This window comes from Primulina eburnea, chromosome 1, assembly GCF_022965805.1.
Source record: "Primulina eburnea isolate SZY01 chromosome 1, ASM2296580v1, whole genome shotgun sequence".
Lineage (NCBI taxonomy): Eukaryota > Viridiplantae > Streptophyta > Magnoliopsida > Lamiales > Gesneriaceae > Primulina > Primulina eburnea.
In genome coordinates, this window is record NC_133101.1 from 58,230,240 (window position 1) to 58,253,188 (window position 22,949).

At 39.0% G+C, this 22,949-nt stretch overlaps 2 protein-coding genes across 2 annotated transcripts; both read right to left on the reverse strand.

Moving 5' to 3' along the window:
- Window positions 1-435: 435 nt before the first annotated feature.
- Window positions 436-8,749, reverse strand: LOC140834180 (uncharacterized). Its single transcript, XM_073198867.1, has 4 exons — window positions 8,353-8,749; window positions 8,041-8,144; window positions 7,498-7,537; window positions 436-617 (listed from the first exon to the last, which is right to left on the reverse strand). The coding sequence occupies exons 1-4, from the start codon at window positions 8,591-8,593 to the stop codon at window positions 436-438; spliced, it is 567 nt and encodes a 188-aa protein (XP_073054968.1). The 5' UTR covers window positions 8,594-8,749.
- Window positions 8,750-9,304: 555 nt separating this feature from the next.
- LOC140834174 (uncharacterized) lies at window positions 9,305-22,308 on the reverse strand. Its single transcript, XM_073198858.1, has 11 exons — window positions 22,124-22,308; window positions 21,740-21,879; window positions 20,506-20,866; window positions 20,307-20,396; window positions 20,134-20,224; window positions 14,557-14,623; window positions 14,075-14,128; window positions 12,061-12,221; window positions 11,857-11,955; window positions 10,194-10,262; window positions 9,305-9,435 (listed from the first exon to the last, which is right to left on the reverse strand). Exons 2-6 carry the CDS (start codon window positions 21,875-21,877, stop codon window positions 14,584-14,586), a joined length of 720 nt encoding a protein of 239 aa, XP_073054959.1. The 5' UTR covers window positions 21,878-21,879; window positions 22,124-22,308; the 3' UTR covers window positions 9,305-9,435; window positions 10,194-10,262; window positions 11,857-11,955; window positions 12,061-12,221; window positions 14,075-14,128; window positions 14,557-14,583.
- Between the last annotated feature and the right edge of the window lie 641 nt (window positions 22,309-22,949).

The following is a 22,949-nucleotide window of genomic DNA, read 5'->3' on the forward strand; positions in this document are numbered from 1 at the left end:
ATACAGATACCTTTCCATTGACCATAACATTTTCTACATGCTTGTCTATTGATGTAAAGCTTGCAAGATACAAAATTTCATTAAATAAATAGTTATAAAAATATTTCAAAATCCACAGCCAACAATTTATCTGTAAGATTAGCCTAACATCAATATCAAATAAAGTCTATAATTTATCATCAAGTAATCCCATTACATAGATACATTTCTAATCAAGTTAGACCAAGTGCTGCTCACTCATTCCATTTCCCAGAGACGTAGCCATCTTCAAACTACTAAAGACAAGTCGCAACATTTCGAAATATTTCTTCAAGTAACTGCCCCTTCAATGGACTCGAAGATATGGCGTAGGAATATAATCATGAAATGACCTACGAAAAGCAGAGGGGAATAACTAGACGCTCCCGTTAAGACAGAATACTCAACGTTGGCGTTTTAGTATTCCTCGTCATCGAAGTCATCATCACCTTCATCGCTATGATGTTCGTAAATCTGATATTCTTCTCCGTCGTATGGGTCAGCACCTTGCATTTCATCATCGTCTTCGACAGCATTGAAGGGAAAACTACCAAAAAGCTCCTGGAGATAATCCTTTGAGACATTTTCATGTTCAGTGTCTGTGGATCGTGTATAGGATATAGTTGATTTGATTTCAATATGTTAATTGATCCAACTAATATGCAGCAAATTTCAAACATATAGATTATTTTAAGAAATAATAAAAATAAAAGCAAATCAAAAGAAGTAATAAAAAAGGTCAAAGAGGATAGCCAATCCAACAAAAATGTCATCTGAAATTGGAGGCAACGATGAAGATAGAAAAATATATAACATGACATTTCACATAGCCTCCTCGGCTCCTCAAGACGTATCGATAAAACATGCACTTTTTATTTATTATCATCAAGGTAATGAAGAATGATACTCACGGGAAATTTAGGGTCCGTTTCCAGCAAGTGTCGCTAATACAGACGTAGGGTTTTGAAATTTTCTTGAGCATGAAATCACAAAGAAGGCCGTTAGAGAGGGGCCAGGAGGGTGTCCTGGCGTAGCCCCTCCGACGCTCAAGTCAGTGACTGAGGATATATGGGGAGAGCAACTAAAGGTGCTGCTGAAAACAATATAGTGAATTCTTTCATAATACGCTCAAACCTGGTATTTATAGGAGAATACATGGGCTTGTTATGGGCCCTTCACCTGTGGGCCCTAGATATGGGCCGAGAGTTTGGGCCGGATCTTGATGGGCTTATCCTTGGGGTATCACCAGTTTCCCCCTCCCGAGTCGAACTGAATCGCAGGTTCGAAGTTCGATTAGTTGTGCTGTCCTCGGGGTACCGGGTGCGAGTTGTGCATTTTCTTCCAGCCATTCGTCAGTCTCCAAAAATTTGCAAACAAATTAAATCATATCACAATCTTGATCTGAAAGGAAGGAAATCAAACTGTAATCCTGTCTTGAAAGGAAAGATTTGGGCTCCCCCTACAAATATAGGATCCTTCCTCACTTCACTCACACAGCATTTTTCACCCACGCTCACGCCCTGCTCACGCAATCCATCTCCACGCTCGGGCGGACGCACGCCCCATCACCACGCTCGACCAGACGCTGCCGGCCGCGCGCAGCCTGCCTCGTCGTCTCCCTGCCCAACCGAGCTCGCCCAAGCCCACACGCTAGCCCCTCGCCCGCCAGCGCCTCGCCCCTGCTCAGCCGCTCGCCTCCTCGCCTAGCTCCCTGCCTAGCCGAGCTCGCCCAAGCCTGTGACAACCCATATTTTTGGGCACGTAATTAATTAAATATAGACATGTATAAGAATTTATTTTCGAGTTATAATAAATTCAAAAATATAAATAATACATGAAAATCGAAATCCAGTGCAAGATACTCAGTAGATTAAGGCTGGATATCCACCTAATTGGAAGAAATATTACATACAAGGCAGCTTTTCTCGACAAGGAAGCGTATCAATAATTTATGGAATGAGCATCTCGCAATTTTATAAGGAAAATCAATCGGTTTATAGTAGGATTCTCACCCAGCGCCTATAAATACCCCCTAGGCCTTTAAAAATTTCACCCCTCATTCTAGCAAGAAATTTTCGATTTTGCTCTCACAAGTGCTCCCAAGAATTTTCGAAATTTTTATTCCCAAAAATTCTGCACGAGTCATCCAAATTCTCTCGAAGTTCAAAAATTCATTCTCTCGCTCGGGTGTCGGAATCCAATCTCCACCGTTCAAAATATGCTTTCATATGTTTCGAATAACATATCCAAATTTCAGTAAAATCCAACGGTTAGTTTTTTTTTATAGCCTTCGCGAGAAAACTGCCCAGATTTTAGGCTGGAATCAGCATACCTACGGTTTTTGTCCATAAACAGGTTAAAACGACATCTAAACCCGATTTCCACCGTTCATAATTTATTTGACGTACTTTTGAACGTACTGTCCAAGTTTGAGCCCGATCCAATGGTGCAATAAGGCGCAAGGAATTTTTCAAGACGACTGATTTTTCGGTAGATGTGTTGCTGCATTTTCGAAGTGTCGGTTGGGTGATTCTTCTATGTTTTTTCTCGAATTCTTCACGTTTTCTTCCAGTCTAAGGTAAGTGGGCTTGTTTTAAAGATTAAATCTCGTTATTCATATTATCTTATTCGTTTTTGAAAATACGATCGACTACACGTTCTTCTTCTACTCCGTTCTTTTGTTGGTTCTCATATGGTTTTGAGCGCTTTGAGGAGTCGACTGTATATGGGTGGGAATCCCAACCATGACGTAATCTTACGCGGTGGGAGACATAACCGCTATACGGCCCGCTCCCTTAGAGGAGTAACCATAGAAAGTAGATGAATCTCAGTGCTGGTAAATGTTTTGCATGTGATATGAATGATGTTATGTAAGTGCAAGTCATGTGATTTTCGAAATTATGCATGTTGTTATATTGTGCTCGAACGGCCCCCACTTGCTGAGTATTTACCAAAATACTTACCCCTTACTCTACCCTCCCTAGATAAATCAGAAGAATAAATAGAGAACGAAGAATCGTACACCAGTTTTTGGACTGATAGTGGACGCATGAAGAATTTTAATTAAGAATATATTCTTGTGATTTTTTAATTCAAGTTATAAATGCTTTCGTAGATTTTTATCATTTTCAGAGTTACTATTGTAAAGACAATTGTATGATTGATTATGAGTAATAAACTGGTTTTGGTTTATACTGTATTACGAGACTTGTTTTTAGCAATTATGTGATTGTTGGACAACGCCGGTGTCGACTAACCCCAGTCTCGGGGCGTGACAAAGCCCACACGCCTGCCTCGCTGTCTCCATGCCCAGCTGAGCTCGCCCAAGCCCACACGCCAGCACCTCGCCCCCTCGCCCGGCAGCGCCTCGCCCCTGCCTAGTCGTTCGGCTCCTCGCCTAGCCGCGTGCCACGCTCGCCCCTGCCTCCTCGCCACGCTCGCCTCTCGCCTCCTCGCCAGCCCCTCGCCATTCTCACCTGCCAGCACCTCGACAGCCCCTGCATCCTCGCCAGCCCCTCGCTACCTCTCCAGCACCTCGCCCCCTCGCTTGCCAGCACCTCGCCCAAGCCTCCTCGCCACGCTCGCCTCTCACTTCCTCGCCAACCCCTTTCTCCCTCGCCTGCCAGCACCTTGCCCAAGCTTCGCCCCCTCCTCCGCGCGCTCCTGCCCTCGCCCCTTGCCTCACCCACAACACCTAGCATGATGTCGCCCTCGCCCAAGCCATCACCCTCGCCAATCCTTGTCCAGTACGTTGAGAATTTTGATACATTCCCTTGCGAATGGTTGTGTGATTTCTGAATAGCTTTCGGGGGCGTTGCCCCCAAACCCCCTCGACCTAACCGGTCAGATCGATCCCTTAATTTTCGCAGCGGCAAACATTGTTCGTTAACGACAAACAAAATAAATTTTTCTAACACAGTATGCCCTCGTCGCCCCCATCTTCAAGGTCCTCTACTAAGCTTTTGAAGGGAAATAGTTTCCACTTCCCCGAGCCCTTGACTCCTTTGCTAAAATAGTTCTTAGCAGGAAAAATAAAGCTTCAACCTCTTTACCCTCTAACTCCTCTGCTATGTGATACCTTGGCAGGAAAATAAAATTCAACACCTCCACCATCTAACTCCTCTGATATGTGATACCTTAGCAGGAAAATAAAATTCAACACCCCTACCCTCAAACTCCTCTGCAAGGTGATATCATAGCAGGAAAATAAAACTCTTACATCGTCATCTCATAACTCATCTGCTAAGCCGGGCCTTTGCAGGAAAATAAAAATTCTCCACCCTCATACTCTAACTCCTCTGCTAGGCGACACCTTAGCAGGAAAATAAAAATTCTCCACTTCCACCCTCTAAATCGTCTGATAGGCGACGCCATTGCAGGAAAATAAAATTCAACATCTCCACCCTCTAACTCCTCTGCTAGGTGATACCTTAGCGGGAAAATAAAAATTCAACACCACCACCCTCTAACTCCTCTGCTAGGTGATACCTTAGCAGGAAAATAAAAAATTTACACACCCCCACCCTCTAACTCCTCTGCTAGTTGATATATTAGCAGGAAAATAAAATTTTTCTCCTCCCCAACTCTGCTCCTCTGCTAGGCGATGCCTCAGCAGGAAAATAAAATTTCTCTCCTACTCAACTCTGCTCCTCTGCTAGGCGATGCCTTAGCAGGAAAATAAAAATTTTCTCACTTTCATAATACACCAACATTCATGAATTGAAAATAAGAACTTGATTTTATTGAATTCCAACTGATTACATGGGAAAATGCAAAGATGAAATACATCAGCGATAAAATCCAGAATGATATTCCCTAAGGTGGTAAGCATTCCAAGGACTCCTTCATGTCTTGCCTTGAGCATTCTCTAAGTAATAAACTTCAGAATTAAATTTCTCAATCACTGTGAAAAGTCCATCCCCCTCTGGGTCCATCTTTCCCCTCTACTCTTCTTGTACCTTCAACAGGACCAAGTCACACACTTCTTCCTTTTCTAATCATGTTAACCTCCAAACGCGTTTTTTCCCCTCCTCCCTCACTACCCCCTCATAACATCGACGCGCGGCTTTTTGGTCCCTGCACAAGACTCCAACTCATTTTCCCACAAGAAACTTAAGCTTCTGATGATAAGTGGAAGCTACGGCTCTAAAATCTTTCAGGGATAGCCGTCCTAGAATTCCATTATACACTGACGGGGTATCTACCACGGTGAAGGCTATCATCTTTGTTACCCGCGGAGGATCAGTTCCCAAAGATAGGGGAAGAACAATCTGACCCAAAAGCGGGATGGCATGTCCTGCAAACCCATACATCGGGGTGGATACTGGCTCAAACTCAAATCCTTACATCTTCATTTGATCCAACGTGCTCCTGAACAAGACGTTCACGGAGCTTCCATTATCAATAAATATAATCGTCACATCATAATTGGCAATATTGGTCGTTACCACCAAGGCATCATTATGTGGAGTCACAACGCCTCGAAGGTCTTCCGGCCCAAAACTGATGACGGGGTCTTGTGGTAAGTCTGCACCCCTAGATATCTCAAAGTTCTCCAACCTTCTCCCATGTGTCTTCCGAGCTCGCCCAGAGCCTCCATCAGTAGCACCCCCCGAGATCATATGAATCATTTTTCTCGTAGGGTGGTTATCCTCATTAATGCCCCTCCTTGGTTCTACGAGCTCCTGAGGGACATCTTGACATCGACCTTCCCCTCTCTGCCCCCGATCCTCTGATTTATCCAAGGAGGGCCTTGACCACGCCTAGGGGATGAGCGAGACCTCTGTCGACTGCTGGATGAGGATCCTTCTCGTCTATCCCGCGAAGGAAATCTAGCACTGCACTCAACTCTTTGCGACTTCTCCCACCTCCCCTCGGGCACCCTCACTTCCATCACCTTGTCACGACTCCTATCCAGAGGAACATGGGATGAGAATTGTCCTATGCCCCTAGTCTTATCATCCTCCCTCTCGCCTGCGCCTCTCTTCCTACTTCCTCTTTCCGCTCCCTCAACTCTACTTCTCCCAGGTCGCTGCTCCACCCTCTTATGCCGCTGGGCATCTTCAAGATTTATATATTTTTCCGCCCGAGATAACAGATCATCATAACTTGATGGAGGTTTCTTCACTAACGATTTAAAGAACTCTCCTCCTCTAAGTCCCTGGGTAAAAGCACTTATCATGATGTCAGGAGTGGCCGCTGGTATCTCCAACGCTACGTTATTGAAACGTTGGACAAACTCTCGCAAAGTTTCACCTTCTTGTTGTTTCACTACAAACAGGCTCAAATAGTTTTTTGGGGGTGTTTTGCTGCTAGCAAATCTGTGCAAGAAAGCAGCGGAAAAATCCTCGAAAGATCGTATATAGTTGAGCTGCAAGTGTTAAACCATAGCTGGGCTGACCTCACCAACGTGCCCAAAAAAACCCTGCACCTGACCCCATCTGAATATTGGTGCAACAGAGCCGCATTCTCAAATCTCTCCAAGTGTTCTTCGGGGTCCATATGTCCATCATATTCTCCAACGTTTGACTATCGGAAATTTGAAGGAAGCCCCTATTCCAAAATGGCGAGGGAAAAAGGACTTCCTTGCTTGGGGGCTGCAGCTCTGTTTCCCAATTGATGCCTCAGCATCCGTATCTCCCTCCACATCTCCGGATTCTCCTCACTTGGGTGCGGTCGCGTCTCCTCTACCTACTCTGACTGCCCTCCACATTCTCCTCTCGCTCCTGGCGAGCGGCCTGCTCTTCTGCAAACATAGACTCTTGATTCCTCTTCATGGCCTCGTCCACTGTCCGGGTGATAAATTGGCCCAACTGTTCTAGGGTAAAGTTTCCCACATTTTCATTGGGACGGGGTTGCTCGACCCTTGTCTCGTGAAGGGGCTGCTCGATTCTTGTCTCTTGACGAGATTGTTCTTGTCTCGTCTCAAGACGCGGTTGTTCATGTCTGGTCTCAAAATTAGATTGTTCGTGTCCCCTCTGAGGACGTGATGATGCTGAGGTAGCTCTTCTACTTTCTTTCTTGCCTACCATCTCTACGTCTCAACTCAAGTGTTCCCACAGACGGCGCCAAGTGATACTCACGGGAAATTCAGGGTCCGCTTCCAGCAAGTGTCACTAGTACAGACACAGGGTTTTTAAATTATCCCGAGCCTGAAATCACGAAGAAGACCGTTAGAGGTGGGTCAGGAGGATGTCCTGGCATAGCCCCTCCAACGCTCAAGTCAGTGACTGAGGATATATGGGGCGGGAGCAGCTAAGGGTACTGCTGAAAATAATATAGTGAATTCTTTCATAATACGCTCAAACCTGGTATTTATAGGAGAATACATGGGCTTGTCATGGGCCCTTCATCTGTGGGCCCTAGATATGGGCCGGGAGTTTGGGCCGGATCTTGATGGGCTTATCCTTGGTATCAAAGAAATTATTAAGAATAACGGAAACAGAGATTAAAAAAAACCAGAGCAAGTTGCAAGGATACATGAATGAGGTCGTAGAAAAAAATCCCTGTATTCTTCAACCTGGAAAAGAAATTTCAAATGTTAGGTGATGCATTGGTAGATTATTACTTCAAAAATTTATTCGGGGAAATAACAGACAAATACATAGGAACTGTTTGTTTTCGTTTTGATTGTTCCGCGGAACTAAGATGCAATTTTGAATTTGTTTTTTGGTTACAAGATTTTAATTATAGATATTAAACAATGTCAGAAATTGGTAGGTAGTGGTTTCACTTCATAACATAGTTTTTTTTTTTGAAGGAACATAACATATAGTTTTAACAATTTTAAAAATGTTAATTTCGATAAAAATGAAATATGACAATAGAATATTTTTTAAAAGTGATCAAAATTCGAACTAAAAGTAGTTATATATCAGGACGTGAGAAAAAAAGGGAAAATCTGAAAATATGTTTCAAGAGAAAATAATGAAAATGGGCTTGTAATGTTCACATTTATTTTGTGGAGTGGAAAATAGGGATGGGAAATGAAACCAACCAAAGTGGTAATCCCTAGATCAATACCTCAGCTGCATCAAAACCTTCCCCAAGATTGTCTTCTTCCATTTCATCTTCCTCGTATTCAACTTCATCAATGGGGAGTTTTTTATCTACACTCTGTACGATATCTGCAACATATAACATTGCTAGATTTTACTCAAGATAAAAAAACAAGTGTATCAGGTGATAACAACGGAGGCTAATTCAATTAGCTAATAGAATAAAGTATCATGCTAGTGATATATAATAATATTGGAACCATATGAAAAAAGTAAATAATAAAGGTACATTAATAAATCTGGAAATAAAGAATTCAGAATGCAGATTGATTCAAACCTTCATTAGCCTGTTTTCCTTCACCGCCTTTCAAATCCTTCAAATTAATCTGTACTTTCTTTGATCTCTCAAAGTGTCTAGAAACAGACTTCAATATGGAGTCTGCACCAACCTCGGGGTATACGGTCAAAAATCTCTGAGCTACTCGCAATCTCAAGCAATCAATTACATGAGATAAAAACCATCCCGTTTGCAGCTGGAAAAAATAGCAAACTTTTGAAAGCTGATCGAGCACACACATTCTACATACATCAAATACGGTCGAATAAAAAATCTTGATGACTTCTACAGTACGAAAGGGAAATAAAGAAAATATTTCACTTTTTACTTTCGAACTTTCCTTTTGCTAAAAAAGCAATAATAAAATCTCATCGAACAAAAAAACAGAAGACGTGAATGTAGAGTAGAAATAGTGTAAAAATAAACATTAACGCAAAAAAAAAAAAATTTATCATAAAAAATGACGAAAATGTATGCAGGTAATAATGCAGATATTCAAAAACCAAATCAATTTATTCATGTCAAAATAACTATTTTCTTGATTATGTTCTACTATTGATCTCCACAACCCCACCTACAATAACAATATCCATTTGGCATAACAAGTTTCTCCAAACCCAAAATTTGGCTGCTACACAATCTCAAATATTTAGAGCAAAATAAATTGTCTGGAAAGAGATTTGAAGATCGAAAAACTGTCCAATTGAACAGTTTAATAGGACATTCAAGAACCGAGATAATCAATCAAAACAGAAGAGATATATTTTCAAGCTTTGAGAAATTAGACCATGAACTACTAGTGGTTCTGTTCAGTTTTACCAGGCCAACGTAACTGTCACATTATTTAATATTTACCAGAACAATTCCATATTTCTTCTCAAATATTCAATCAGGTTCCTTAAGAGAAAATTTTAAATTTGACAGGAAAATGAAAGTATATCATAAGCTGCAGCTTTCTTGACTTGAAAGTTTTTTAATTCTTGTTGAATATAATCATCCTTAAGTTCAAAGAGTTGTAATAAAACTTGGCATTTATATGGGAAAACCTCAAATGCACAAATATCCTTCCAATTGTTCTTCAATCTGCACATGACTAGGGGTGGGTACGGTACGGTATACCGTACAGAACTACGGTACCGTATACCGTACCGAAAATATCGGTATGGAATTTTTTGGTATACCGAATTTTCGGTATGAAAAAAACTCATACAGGTACCGTACCGACACCGAAAATTTTGTCGGTATACCGAAAAATGTCGATATACCGAAATGTGGTATGAAAAAAACTCATACAGGTACCGCACCGACACCGAAAATTTTGTCGGTATACCGACATTTTTTCGGTATACCGAACTTAAATTCAAAAAAAATAATAATAAAAAATTATTTTCGGTATATACCGAAATACCGAAAAATAAAATATTTCATACCGATCCGAAATTTTCGGTATACCGATTTTTCGGTAAGTTCGGTATTTTTTTCGGCACGGTATTTCGGTATTTTTTCCCACCCCTACACATGACAGATAGAAAGATAATTAATCTACTATAGAGAGAGAGGGGGGGAGATTTTAGTAGCACAATCATCATCTAAAGACATGATATTGTTAGACAGTAACAGAAAATTGTATTTCTTTCATAACTACTTGATTTGTTGGACTCTAGGTAACCAGTTTAATATAAAATGTATTATGTGAATTAATCGTCAATTTGTATCAGTTTAAATAAATCTTGGTCATAATCAAGACTATATAATTGTACTGCAGTACAGTCTGAACTCCGACCCACAAGAAGAGAGAAGCTAATTTTTCTTTTAGGTTCAGAATTCGTAAAATTCCTTACCCAGATGAAGCATTGGCATCACAATAGCTTCGTAACAATGGTGGCACTCGAAAATCAGTCTTTTGATATCTAATCAAGTAAACCACAATAAGTTAGCCTTAGTAAATTCAAGACTTAAACAATGAAGCTTATGGATTATATCAGAGAAAATACAATTTAAGACATCATAACATCGAAAGAACTTGCTGAACGAGTGGTTAAGACAAATTTTCTAGGTGATTAAAATGTCAAAATAACTTATATTCTCTTTCAGAAAAATGCACGAACATAAGTTCTCGTGATGGAACATGTAGAAAAGATAGAATATGTTTTCAGACTACAGATTCCTACAAAAGAAAGTTCTGAAGAAGTTAATTGAGCTTGCTGAACGAGTGATTAAGACAAATTTTCCAGGTGATTAAAATGTCAAAATAACTTATATTCTCTTTCAGAAAAATGCACAAACATAAGTTCTCGTGATGGAACATGTAGAAAAGATAGAATATGTTTTCAGACTACAGATTCCTACAAAAGAAAGTTCTGAAGAAGTTAATTGAGCTTGCTGAACAAGTGTTTAAAACAAATTTTCCAGGTGATTAAAATGTCAAAATAACTTATATTCTCTTTCAGAAAAATGCACGAACATAAGTTCTCGTGATGGAACATTTAGAAAAGATAAAATATGTTTTCAGACTACAGATTCCTACAAAAGAAAGTTTTGAAGAAGTTAATTGAGCCTACTAGCTAGTCATGGCATCTCAGAAACTATTTGTAATAATTATTTTGAAGAGAAACTCTGAACAAAAAACAAATTTCAGAAGCTATATAGTCTATACATGCTTTAACTCACCCTCGGTGATGAAAAAAGCAAACTATTCAAGAAAAACAGATTATTCATATGTTTATAGTTAACCATTGGACAACACGGTTTCCTTCTCTTGCCAGACCACCTTTTCCACCCGTACTAAAAAATACCAAATTCAAAATACTCAATTTAAAAGTGATGCGGGCCCTAAACAAGCTCCAATTCACCATTATCTACTGCACCATGAATCAACATATTTATTGAAGTATTAAGTAAGCTGTGTTCCTCTTGAGATTCATCTGTCTCCTTCAGTTTATGTTATCCATCCTTTTTTTGGTGCCAAAATCGGTGAGTGTAACTTTCCAGCAGAAACAAGGATTTGGAATAAGCAATAAAACTCGAGAGCATAAAACATTCGAACGGCAGTTTGAGCATCCAGATGCTCAAGTTTTTAATTTTCAGTTCAATAGACAATTAAAGAAACAGACTTAAAAAATCTAAAGCAAGTAATGGAGCTTCGAGATTTAGTGGGCATATTGAAATTTTAAGTATAAGCAATAGATTTGCTTTCAAGTAACATGGTACTTCTTAAGTGCTAGAATTTTTCTAGCATCAATTTAAATTCGCTATTGTCTATCTCCTTACACAAATATTTTTTGCACAAAAATAATTTCTTGTTGTTTTCTCCTGAAACACTTCAATAAACGTACAAAATCTCCAGAGGAAATTGTATATCTTGATGCAGCTACAACCCAGACGATAAAAATTTCAAACAACTAGATCAAATAAGAAAATATCATACATAATCTATACTCTAGAAAGTGAAAATTTGCATTATGCAACACCAAGATGCGAAAGTGTATCAGGATGAAAACTAACATGCGAGATTCAGGATCTTTTCGAGGATCATATCCTTTTTTGACCCAGAACCTCAGAAATGGCCCATTTGAGAAGTAATATGATGCTATGAACAGAAGCCTGGAAAATCAAAACTAAACTTGCATAAAAAATTTGACCTATAACAAGAGTTTGAGTTAAACGTTGCATTTTGTAGTAGCATATTATACAAGACAGAAATAAAACCTTTTAAGCACATTGCCTCCAACATTCAGGCCTCGATCAATTAAACGTTCTGCTAATGACTCTTTGACCCATATTGGACGCTCATCAAACAATTCACAAACAGCTGTCTGCCACCTCCATCGTTCTGAGTCCCTGGGTATGAATTTCTCCCAGTATACTTTCTTTGGGATATGTATGATTGTCAAGTGCAAACAAACAACTCATCGGGTGGATAACATTCAAATTTTTAATCATTATCACTTCAAGCGATAAAAATAACTTTCGGTTACATCAATGGGAAGGAATTGCTCACTACTACTACATGTAATGCACTATCAAAAGGATCGATCCAGCCCGGAAAAAAATACAATCTCAAGGAATACAGAATAAAAAAATACTGCAAAACCCTCTCTTAATTTTTTCAGCTCCAATAAACGTATTCTTATCGTATTGATATATTTTCATCATTAAAATGAATGGAGAACTCCATCTAATTGTTCACTATCATAAAGAATTGATCAGCTGAAAACGATCAATTTAGTTTCTTTTCAAGTATGATAGCAGCAATACTTGTGCTAAATTTAATTTTTTTTGGCTTGCAATTGCGTTATTTCCTTTGCTAAATTTCATACTAAACAAAATCCCACAGACCACAAGGCACATATCAGGCTCTAGACCCAGAGAGGCCCAGCCTTTTAAATGCACAATGTCAGTTTTGAACACACCTATGCGTCAGAATAGTATGTCCGAAATGACATGCATAAAAATATTCATTCATTTTCGCAACGCCTCACTTTATTAAGGGGCTTAGCGCCATGTCTTCTGCCTAGGCTCTTCAATTGCCATGTGCCTCACTAGACATTGCACTCATAATAGCTATGCTCAACTCTCAAGTCATGTATTATAATATCAAAATTGGACCCAAGTAATTCTTTTTTTTAACGAAACGAAAATTGTACAGCAATAGATCAGGTGACAAACATGGTCGTAAACAAAAAAGCAGATGAGATAGGAAATGAACAAAGCAAATAACAGGTAGTAGTTTAGGAAATAAATTAACATAATAACGTATATATTTAACAATAAGGATATCTTTAATGTTGAAGTCAATGGCAAGACATTGCTCAATCTCCATCTGCAATCAAATGAATGGAAACTTTACCAATCCAAATAAAGTAATGAGACAAATATTAGAAGCTATAGAAAACCATAAGCAATTGATTTTGTGGTTTTTGGTTTATTATTTACACCCAAAGTTCAAACATATACCCAAAATAAGTAATGGGGAGCTGTAGGAATTATAACCGCAGAATGCATATGATATTGAAGTGATAGTAAGGCACAAAACAAAAGCCTTAATTGCTTTTTTTGCCAAAAGATCATCGGGTGGCCCATAGGGCAACGGTAGGTCTGGATTTTGATATCATATTAAAATTGAGATTTGTACCTACCTCGACCCCAAAAGCTAACTCAGCAATACTTGTGCTAAATTTAATTTTTTTTTGGCTTGCAATTGCATTATTTCCTTTGCTAAAGTCCATACTAAACAAAATCCCACAGACCATAAGGCACGTATCAGGCTCTAGGCCCAGAGAGGCTCATCTTTTGAACACAGGCCCAAGAGTAACTGATATCTTCTATCAATTGGTGCATTTTAAATGATCAATGCCAGTTTTGAACACACTTATGCGTCAGAATAATATGTCCGAAATGACATGCATAAAAATATTCATTCATTTTCGCAACGCCTTACTTTACTAAGGGACTTAGCGTCTTGTCCTCTGCCTAGGCTCTTCAATTGCCATGTGTCACACTAGACATCGCACTTATAATAGCTATGTTCAAGTCATGTATTATAATATCAAAATTGCACTGCAAGTGATTCTTTTTTTTAACAAAACAAAAATCGTACATCAATAAATCAGGTGACAAACGTGGTCGTAAACAAAAAAGCAGATGAGATAGGAAATGGGCAAAGCAAATAACAGGTAGTAATTTTAGGAAAAAAATTAACATAATAACGTATATATTTAACAATTAGGATATCTTTAATGTTGAAGTCAATGGCAAGACATTGCTCAATCTCCATCTGCAATAAAATTGATGGAAACTTTACCAATCCAAATAAAGTAATGAGATAAATATTAGAAGCTATAGAATAAGTAATTGATTTTGTGGTTTTTGGTTTATTAATTATACCCGAAGTTCAAATATATACCCAAAATAAGTCATGGGGAGCTGTAGAGATTATAACCGCAGAATGCATATGATATTGAAGTGATAGTAAGGCACTAAACAGAAGGCTTAATTGTTGTTTTTGCCAAAAGATCATCGGGTGGCCCATCGGGCAACAGTATGTTTGTGTTCTGATATCATATTAAAATTGAGACTTGGATACTCAACCCCAAAAGCTAGTCCAAGGGAGAGTATTGTCCAAATCCATATATATAATTATCAATAACTTAATCCAAACGATGTGAGACATTTAACAATTTTTTTGTCAAAAGATCTATTCACCTCCCAGCGCTGCTGCATTACTACCTCTTATTTCCTTTTCAAGCTCGGATCTGAGCAAGGTTTTAAACTACAAGTGCAAAATAACTAATAATAAAATCCAATAAACCACCTTTTCATGCCTTCTGTAACATCATAAAACTAGTGTTTTATGCCAAGGCTATGACTGAGCACGTTCGTGAATTTAGCACTGAGCACGTTCGTGAATTTCATGGCTAAACTGATATCAGTCCCTTATATGTTCTCTTCTCTAAGGGGTGAGGCCAGAAATCAGTAATCAGTAATAAGTAATGTTCAGAATATATATTCCTATCATTAGTTCACTAAGTTTCAATGCTTCAAAATCAGATATCAGAAATCAAGAATATGCTTTGCTTTAAAACAGAAATCATCAAACGGGTTTCAAGATATTTATACATAAGCCCACTTACTTAATAATTTTCTTGAAAGTTTCTGTTGTAGTCTTCTGGAATCTGGTTGCTCTTTCTACTGGATTTTACAACTCGAAAATAAGCACTCTCTTAGCTCGAAAATTCAAGTGATAATCTCAAGATTTGTATAACCCAATTCAGAGGTTGAGGGTGATATTTATTGGCCAAAATCTTACTGTTAGCCTTCCAATTAATGACCATAATCTGCCATTAACAGCTTTTATTCCATGTTAAATGCTTCAGTTACAAGTCTTGAGCAGAATCAGTAGCTATCTGCTGGAATTTCGTTACTGAATTCTTCTGCTGTTGGATCCTGTCTGCTGGATTTTGTCTGCTGGAAAATATCATCTTCTGAAATATGAGTTGCTGCTGGAATTGTTAGCTTCTGCTGGAATTTTCAGTGAATGGAAATTTGGAAAGGTGGGTTTGTCCCACATTGGAAAAATGAAGTGATATAGATAAGTTTATATTGTGTTACACTTTATGGAGGTATAACAATGAATGGTCAAGAGGCTCTCTCTCGCGCACACAGGCTCAGGTGTGTGCAAATCATGGGCCCAATTTGCAGTGGAAAAAGGCTTGACTTGTGTGAAAGCGTACGAGCTCGACCTGGGTGCGTCGAATGTCGGACCGATTAAGGCTAAAATCGCCTAGCAGTCTATGCCATCTTTTGTTATTTTTTTTTTTGTTTGAGACCTTTCACATGCCCTTGAGACCTTTCACATGGTTGGCTTTTGGTGTTTCATCTCCCCAACTGTTGGTGCTTCGTATGCCCAACCTTTGGTGCTTCATATGCCATCTTTATGGCAACCTTCGGCGTTTCGTGTGGCTTGTATAGGCATGTATAAATAGGAGATGTGCCAAGGTCAGAAGACACCTGGAATTTCACTTTCCCTGGATTCTGTTTTCCGTCTTGCTATCGTTCTGCTGAACTTCTGGTTCTGCTACAGTATCCATTCTGCTACAGTACCTGTTCTGATACAGTACCGTTCTGCTACAGTACTAATTCTGCTACAGTACTGCTTCTGCTTCTGCTGAACTTCTGGTTCTGCTACAGTACATGTTCTGCTACATTGCTGATTCTGCTACAGTACTGCTTCTGCTTCTGCTACAGTACTGGTTGGATTAAAGGTGGACTTTTAGGCTTATGGGCTTTCCATGTGAGTGAATGGAAATTTGGAAAGATAGGTTTGTCCCACATTAGAAAAATGAAGTGGTATAGATAAGTTTATATTGTGTTACACTTTATGGAGGTGTAACAATGATTGGTCAAGAGGCTCTATCTCGCGCACACAGGCGCAGGGGGGTGCAAATCATGGGCCCGATTTGCAGTGGAAAAAGACTTGACTTGTGTGCAAGCGTACGAGCGCGACCTGGGTGCGTCGAATGTCGGACCGATCAAGGCTAAAATCGCCTAGCAGTCTATGCCATCTTTTGTTATTTTTTTTTTGGTTGAAACCTTTCATATGCTCTTGAGACCTTTCACATGGTTGGCTTTTGGTGTTTCATCTCCCCAACTGTTGGTGCTTCGTATGCCCAACCTTTGGTGCTTCATATGTCATCTTTATGGCAACCTTTGGCCTTTCGTGTGGCTTGTATAGGCATGTATAAATAGGAGATGTGTCAAGGTCAGAAGACACCTGAAATTTCACTTTCCCTGCATTCTGTTTTCCGTCTTGCTGTCGTTCTGCTGAACTTCTGGTTCTGTTATAGTACCGTTCTGCTACAGTACATGTTCTGCTACAGTACCGCTCTGTTACAGTACTGATTCTGCTACAGTACTGCTTCTGCTTCTGCTGCAGTTCATCTTCTGCTACAGTACTTGTTCTGCTACAGTACTGGTTAGATTAAAGGTGGGCTTTTTGGTTTATGGGCTTTCCATGTGAGTGAATGGAAATTTGGAAAGGTGTGTTTGTCCCACATTGGAAAAATGAAGTGGTATAGATAAGTTTATATTGTGTTACACTTTTATGGAGGTGTAACAATTATTGGTCAAGAGGCTCTCTCTCGCGCACACAGGCCCAGGTGAGTGCAAATCATGGGCCCGATTTGCAGTGGAAAAAGGCTTGACTTGTGTGAAAGCGTACGAGCGCGACCTGGGTGCGTCGAATGTCGGACCGATTAAGGCTAAAATCGCCTAGCAGTCTATGCCATCTTTTGTTATTTTTTTTTTGTTTGAGACCTTTCACATGCCCTTGAGACCTTTCACATGGTTGGCTTTTGGTGTTTCATCTCCCCAACTGTTGGTGCTTCGTATGCCCAACCTTTGGTGCTTCATATGCCATCTTTATGGCAACCTTCGGCGTTTCGTGTGGCTTGTATAGGCATGTATAAATAGGAGATGTGCCAAGGTCAGAAGACACCTGGAATTTCACTTTCCCTGCATTCTGTTTTCCGTCTTGCTATCGTTCTGCTGAACTTCTGGTTCTGCTACAGTATCCATTCTGCTACAGTACCTGTTCTGCTACAGTACTGCTTCTGCTTCTGCTGAACTTCTGGTTCTGCTACAGTACATGTTCTGCTACAGTGCTGATTCTGCTACAGTACTGCTTCTGCTTCTGCTACAGTACTGGTTGGATTAAAGGTGGACTTTTAGGCTTATGGGCTTTCCATGTGAGTGAATGGAAATTTGGAAAGATGGGTTTGTCCCACATTAGAAAAATGAAGTGGTATAGATAAGTTTATATTGTGTTACACTTTATGGAGGTGTAACAATGATTGGTAAAGAGGCTCTATCTCGCGCACACAGGCGCAGAGGGGTGCAAATCATGGGCCCGATTTGCAGTGGAAAAAGGCTTGACTTGTGTGCAAGCGTACGAGCGCGACCTGGGTGCGTCGAATGTCGGACCGATCAAGGATAAAATCGCCTAGCAGTCTATGCCATCTTTTGTTATTTTTTGTTGGTTGAAACCTTTCATATGCTCTTGAGACCTTTCACATGGTTGGCTTTTGGTGTTTCATCTCCCCAACTGTTGGTGCTTCGTATGCCCAACCTTTGGTGCTTCATATGTCATCTTTATGGCAACCTTTGGCCTTTCGTGTGGCTTGTATAGGCATGTATAAATAGGAGATGTGTCAAGGTCAGAAGACACCTGAAATTTCACTTTCCCTGCATTCTGTTTTCCGTCTTGCTGTCGTTCTGCTGAACTTCTGGTTCTGTTATAGTACCGTTCTGCTACAGTACATGTTCTGCTACAGTACCGCTCTGTTACAGTACTGATTCTGCTACAGTACTGCTTCTGCTTCTGCTGCAGTTCATCTTCTGCTACAGTACTTGTTCTGCTACAGTACTTGTTAGATTAAAGGTGGGCTTTTTGGTTTATGGGCTTTCCATGTGAGTGAATGGAAATTTGGAAAGGTGTGTTTGTCCCACATTGGAAAAATGAAGTGGTATAGATAAGTTTATATTGTGTTACACTTTTATGGAGGTGTAACAATTATTGGTCAAGAGGCTCTATCTCGCGCACACAGGCCCAGGTGAGTGCAAATCATGGGCCCGATTTGCAGTGGAAAAAGGCTTGACTTGTATGCAAGCGTACGAGCGCGACCTGGGTGCGTCGAATGTCGGACCGATCAAGGGTAAAATCGCCTAGTAGTCAATGCCATCTTTTGTTATCTTTTTTTTTGTTGAGACCTTTCACATGCCCTTGAGACCTTTCACATGATTGGCTTTTGGTGTTTCATCTTCCCAACTACTTTATGGCAACTTTTGGCCTTTCGTGTGGCTTGTATAGGCATGTATAAATAGGAGATGTGTCAAGGTCAGAAGACACCTGCAATTTCACTTTCCCTGCATTCTGTTTTCCGTCTTTCTGTCGTTCTGCTGAACTTCTGGTTCTGCTACAGTACCTGTTCTGCTACAGTACTGCTTCTTCTTGTTCTGCTTCTGCTCCGTTCACTGATAAAGTTCAGGTACTGATTTTGTTCGTTAACATAGTGCTTTGTGCTGTAACTCTGCTGGTTTGCCCATTGTATCCTGGGAAACAGACGTCCGTTGAATCCTCGGAGCACATACCGGAGGGGGCAAATCTATTTTAAAGAAACTGTACAAGTTACAGGCCTCGGTTTGATTCATTTAAACCTTGTACTACTGTTTTGATTAACTACACTGGTTTGCTGGTTTTACACATAGCTATCTGTTCTGTTTTCCATATATTTTGAACATGATTCCAAAAGGCTAATTCTGGATTAGTTTCACATCGATCTCGGGGGATGGCTTATGCTGCCACATATTACTATATAAAACATAAGGTTTTCCCAAAATTACTTGCAGGTGAAGGAGTTAAAAGCCATCCAAACAAAAAATATGATAACATGTTTCTACATAATGAGTTCGAGCAGAACTATTAGTAAATGACGGCTGACATTAGAAGTCATCCAAATGACAGACCGGTTATTTTTTCCAAAAATGAACATGAATCACATGCTACTAAAGTAGGTGAGATGCAAGGCATTCTTCGAACTCTAACAAACATTTAGTCCAAATCCTTACGTACAAACGCATTGTCAAATCCTTTTACCTATTGAGTGTCTCTCAACAAGTTATTCATATTAAGCTAATTTACATAATATCATAGTAATTAACACCTTGGCACTTGTTGAGAACAGCTAGTATCTGGGGACAATATTGGCAAATGGGACATCAAAAAATGTTTTGAAATATTTATCATACATTTCAATGAGATAAATTCAAAAGTAATATAAATTGAGAAGATAAAAACATTCATGATTTTGATGCGAAAAAAAATTCCAGTTTAGCACTGAGACGTATCTATGAACATCAGTTGTTACGGTCATAGATAATGTCAATAAACGAAGCAATGGTCAATATGACTTTGCTAAGTGCAAACATTGTTTGGCGTCAATCAGGCACATCAACTCTGTTAACACTATTACCAGAAAATATCTCTCTCCAAAAGCGAAGACTAGAAAAGGAAGAAATGAAGTCTTCCAAAAGAATTTAGAGAATATATATGACTATTTTTCTCCAAATTCATAACATGTAGCATTTGAAGTTAATTCTCTATTTCTCCTCAAATGAAATATTATCTTCTTAATTTTTCCAGGGCAGAATGAATGACAGATCAAAAAGGCTATGAATGACTGGTAAATCAGGTGAAATAAAATCATACACGCCAAAGCAACTCACACAACGTTTTCTGGCAGATCCTTTGTGGAAAAAAGTGGTGGAACCATCATCATCAAATCCTCATGATCGAAATCGAGTAAATCACCATTTCCTACAAATTGCATGAAGAAAAAATTTAAAATACTAGCAAATCTAGTTCCCTGAAAGCTCAAAAACAAGAAAGAAGCCCTTACTGAATTGTGGTTCAGCTTCATCCCAATTCCTTTTTTTCCTTCGAGCATTATCAGCGTGCACAGCAAGAACATGCTGGTAATCCACCATACCTTCGGAGAACAGCAGGAAGATGGAATGAAATAACAGAGAAATGATTTTTGCAGCAATTGCTGAAAAAGAGGGTGATTGAAAACATGAGGAAAAACAGATCAGCCTAACCATTGAAGTGATACGCCTCAGACACTTGAGCAACGATATCAGCAAAAAGTGTTTCATGTGCTCCAGTCTGTGTTTGTACATCAACTTCAGAAGAATCTGGATGGGGTTCAGATTCAGGACGAACAATCGTTTGTGAAGTTTCAGATAATTTAGGAAAGGTATCATTCTGCTCAAGATTAACTACTGATGCATGTTCAGGAACTCCACCAGGGTTGTTTTTATTTATCAAACTCTTACCTTTCTTTTTTGAAATTTTCAGTAAAAAATTATTGCAGGGCTGGAGTTCTCCAAAGGCTGGGTGTGAATATGGATCTTCCGGGCGAAAATATAGCTCCAACCTGTTTAACTTCTTGGTACAGACCTGAAAACATAGAGATTTAATTTGAATGCAACATGCTGAAATATAGGTATTTCAACATGTAACTGAACTACGATAGCTTAATGAAAGACTGAATGATGATTAAACCAATCCAATCAGCTGTGTCCTGAAAGTAACTATAATCATAAACTTTTTCGCTTACGAGGCCGAATGTATTACCAAATTCATTTTTGTACAAGCTTGCACTTTTATATTTAGTAGGTTATGAACGCAACCGCCATAAATTTACTTACAAAGAGAAATAATACAAAAGATGATTGATTCCAAATTATGGTCTTAACTTCTCCACGGTCCCATCTCTATGGCACATACTAAGATATCCTTCTCGAGTCTTGACAACACCATTATTCAAAACTATTCCATTAATATTTGTACATGGTTCTTCCCCTGTCTAGGATCAAAGCTGTGACTCTAAACATACCGGCTATGCTACAAGACTAGAATGCAGTTGATCAACATTTATTCACCTCACGATTCAAAGACAATCACTACATGTCTGAAATCACGGTATATGTTCATCTATAAGAAAATTTAAGATAGGGGAGGCACTAGTACTTGGTAGAACATGTGCACATAAAGGAAAGCTAGCACATTACCATTCCCACACACACATACTGATTTAGCATTATCAATCTATCTTCCAAATCCCAAGCACTATAAGATCACCAACCCAAATAAAATTAAATAAATACTCAAAAAATATATAAACTTGAGACAAACATACAGTGTGCAATAAAATACAATCTAATACGGATCACATCTCTAAAAACTCAATGATCACTTCAGCATTGAAATAGTCCAATAAGAAATTTAAAAGGTAGTATTGTTATCGCATAAATATTGTTATATGCACACCTTGAGAATGCCTTCAGTACCCCCCAAAGTCTCAACAGCGCGTTCGATGGAAGAAAGGTAACCCGGGTAGTGTACAGCAAACGCCTTGCTGCTGCTGGATAAATTACCCAATATTGTGCCGTCCTCGGTTATACCCATAGCTAAATAGATCAATGAAAAACCAACATAGGTGGTTAAATAAAGTAGTATGTAGTCATATTCGATAATCTCCCCACACACACACACAAAAAATTGAAAGGAAAAATCTACAACTTTTGGTTTTCCAATTTTTCCATCAAACCAGGTAATTTCCTCTCACAGAACCATAACAACAAAAGTTATCTTCTTATTTTGTTGGCTAATAAATCTTAAGGCCTTAAAACAATGTCAAGATAGATTCTTTACCCGCTAGCTTGATCGCATGATTTGCCAAATAAGATTTGCCACTAATAAACAGAATTTACGCCCTATGATTTTCTTTATATTTATATTGCTTAGTGGGAACGATAGTAGTAAACAGGCTAACATACGAGCGTCAGAGGACCGTGGCAGCGACAGTGGAGTAGCTGGACAAAATCACCTAGGAGAACAGCGGAGGAGAGCATCAAAATATTGGGCCTAAGATAATTGGACTTATGAAATATGTGCAGCCCCAAAAGTATGAGTCACTCCTTTGGCCCACTTTAAAGGAATCACTTACAAACTAGTTTAGTTAAATAAACTACATTGAACAAATTTTATCTAATAAATTCGTTTAAAAAGATGTTATTATAGATAATCAAATTTTTGATCGTTGATCAGATGTTAGTCTACTCTATCAACTTGAATACACGGATATGAAAGATTTTTACAAGTGGATTTAGACCTTATTCGATACATCAGCTGTGTAATAGTGGATACACCCAATTTATATATTTTTATAATAATAATAATTGTATTTATGTAACAAAAATAATAATAAGTTAATAATAATCCCCTCCTTCATTGATTATATTTTTGGAACGTCTATTTTGGAGTGATTTTTTTCATAATCATTTACCCTGAAATAAGTTATCTAAAATAAATCTTTTTATATATTTTTTGAACATTTTTTTATATTTAATTTAATAATATAGTCTAGGGATAAAATAGAAAATATAATCATATAAAATATGGCCTGTGATCCTTTAAAAGCATTCGGCCCAATAAAAGTCCGGCCCAAACTTGTGAGCGTATTTCATTGGCTTTAGTT

Excerpts from the sequence above, each read along its gene's own strand:
- LOC140834174 (XM_073198858.1), bottom strand. The coding sequence starts at position 21,877 with ATGGGTATAACCGAGGACGGCACAATATTGGGTAATTTATCCAGCAGC. Across the intron at positions 20,225-20,306 it reads TGAAGCTGAACCACAATTCA|GAAATGGTGATTTACTCGAT; the intron begins GTAAGGGCTTCT and ends TGCAATTTGTAG. Across the intron at positions 14,624-20,133 it reads GATCTGCCAGAAAACGTTGT|TTTAAAACCTTGCTCAGATC; the intron begins GTGAGTTGCTTT and ends TTGCACTTGTAG.
- LOC140834180 (XM_073198867.1), bottom strand. The coding sequence starts at position 8,593 with ATGTGTGTGCTCGATCAGCTTTCAAAAGTTTGCTATTTTTTCCAGCTG. Across the intron at positions 7,538-8,040 it reads AAGGTTTTGATGCAGCTGAG|GTTGAAGAATACAGGGATTT; the intron begins GTATTGATCTAG and ends TTTCTTTTCCAG. Across the intron at positions 618-7,497 it reads TTTTCTACGACCTCATTCAT|ACACTGAACATGAAAATGTC; the intron begins GTATCCTTGCAA and ends CACGATCCACAG.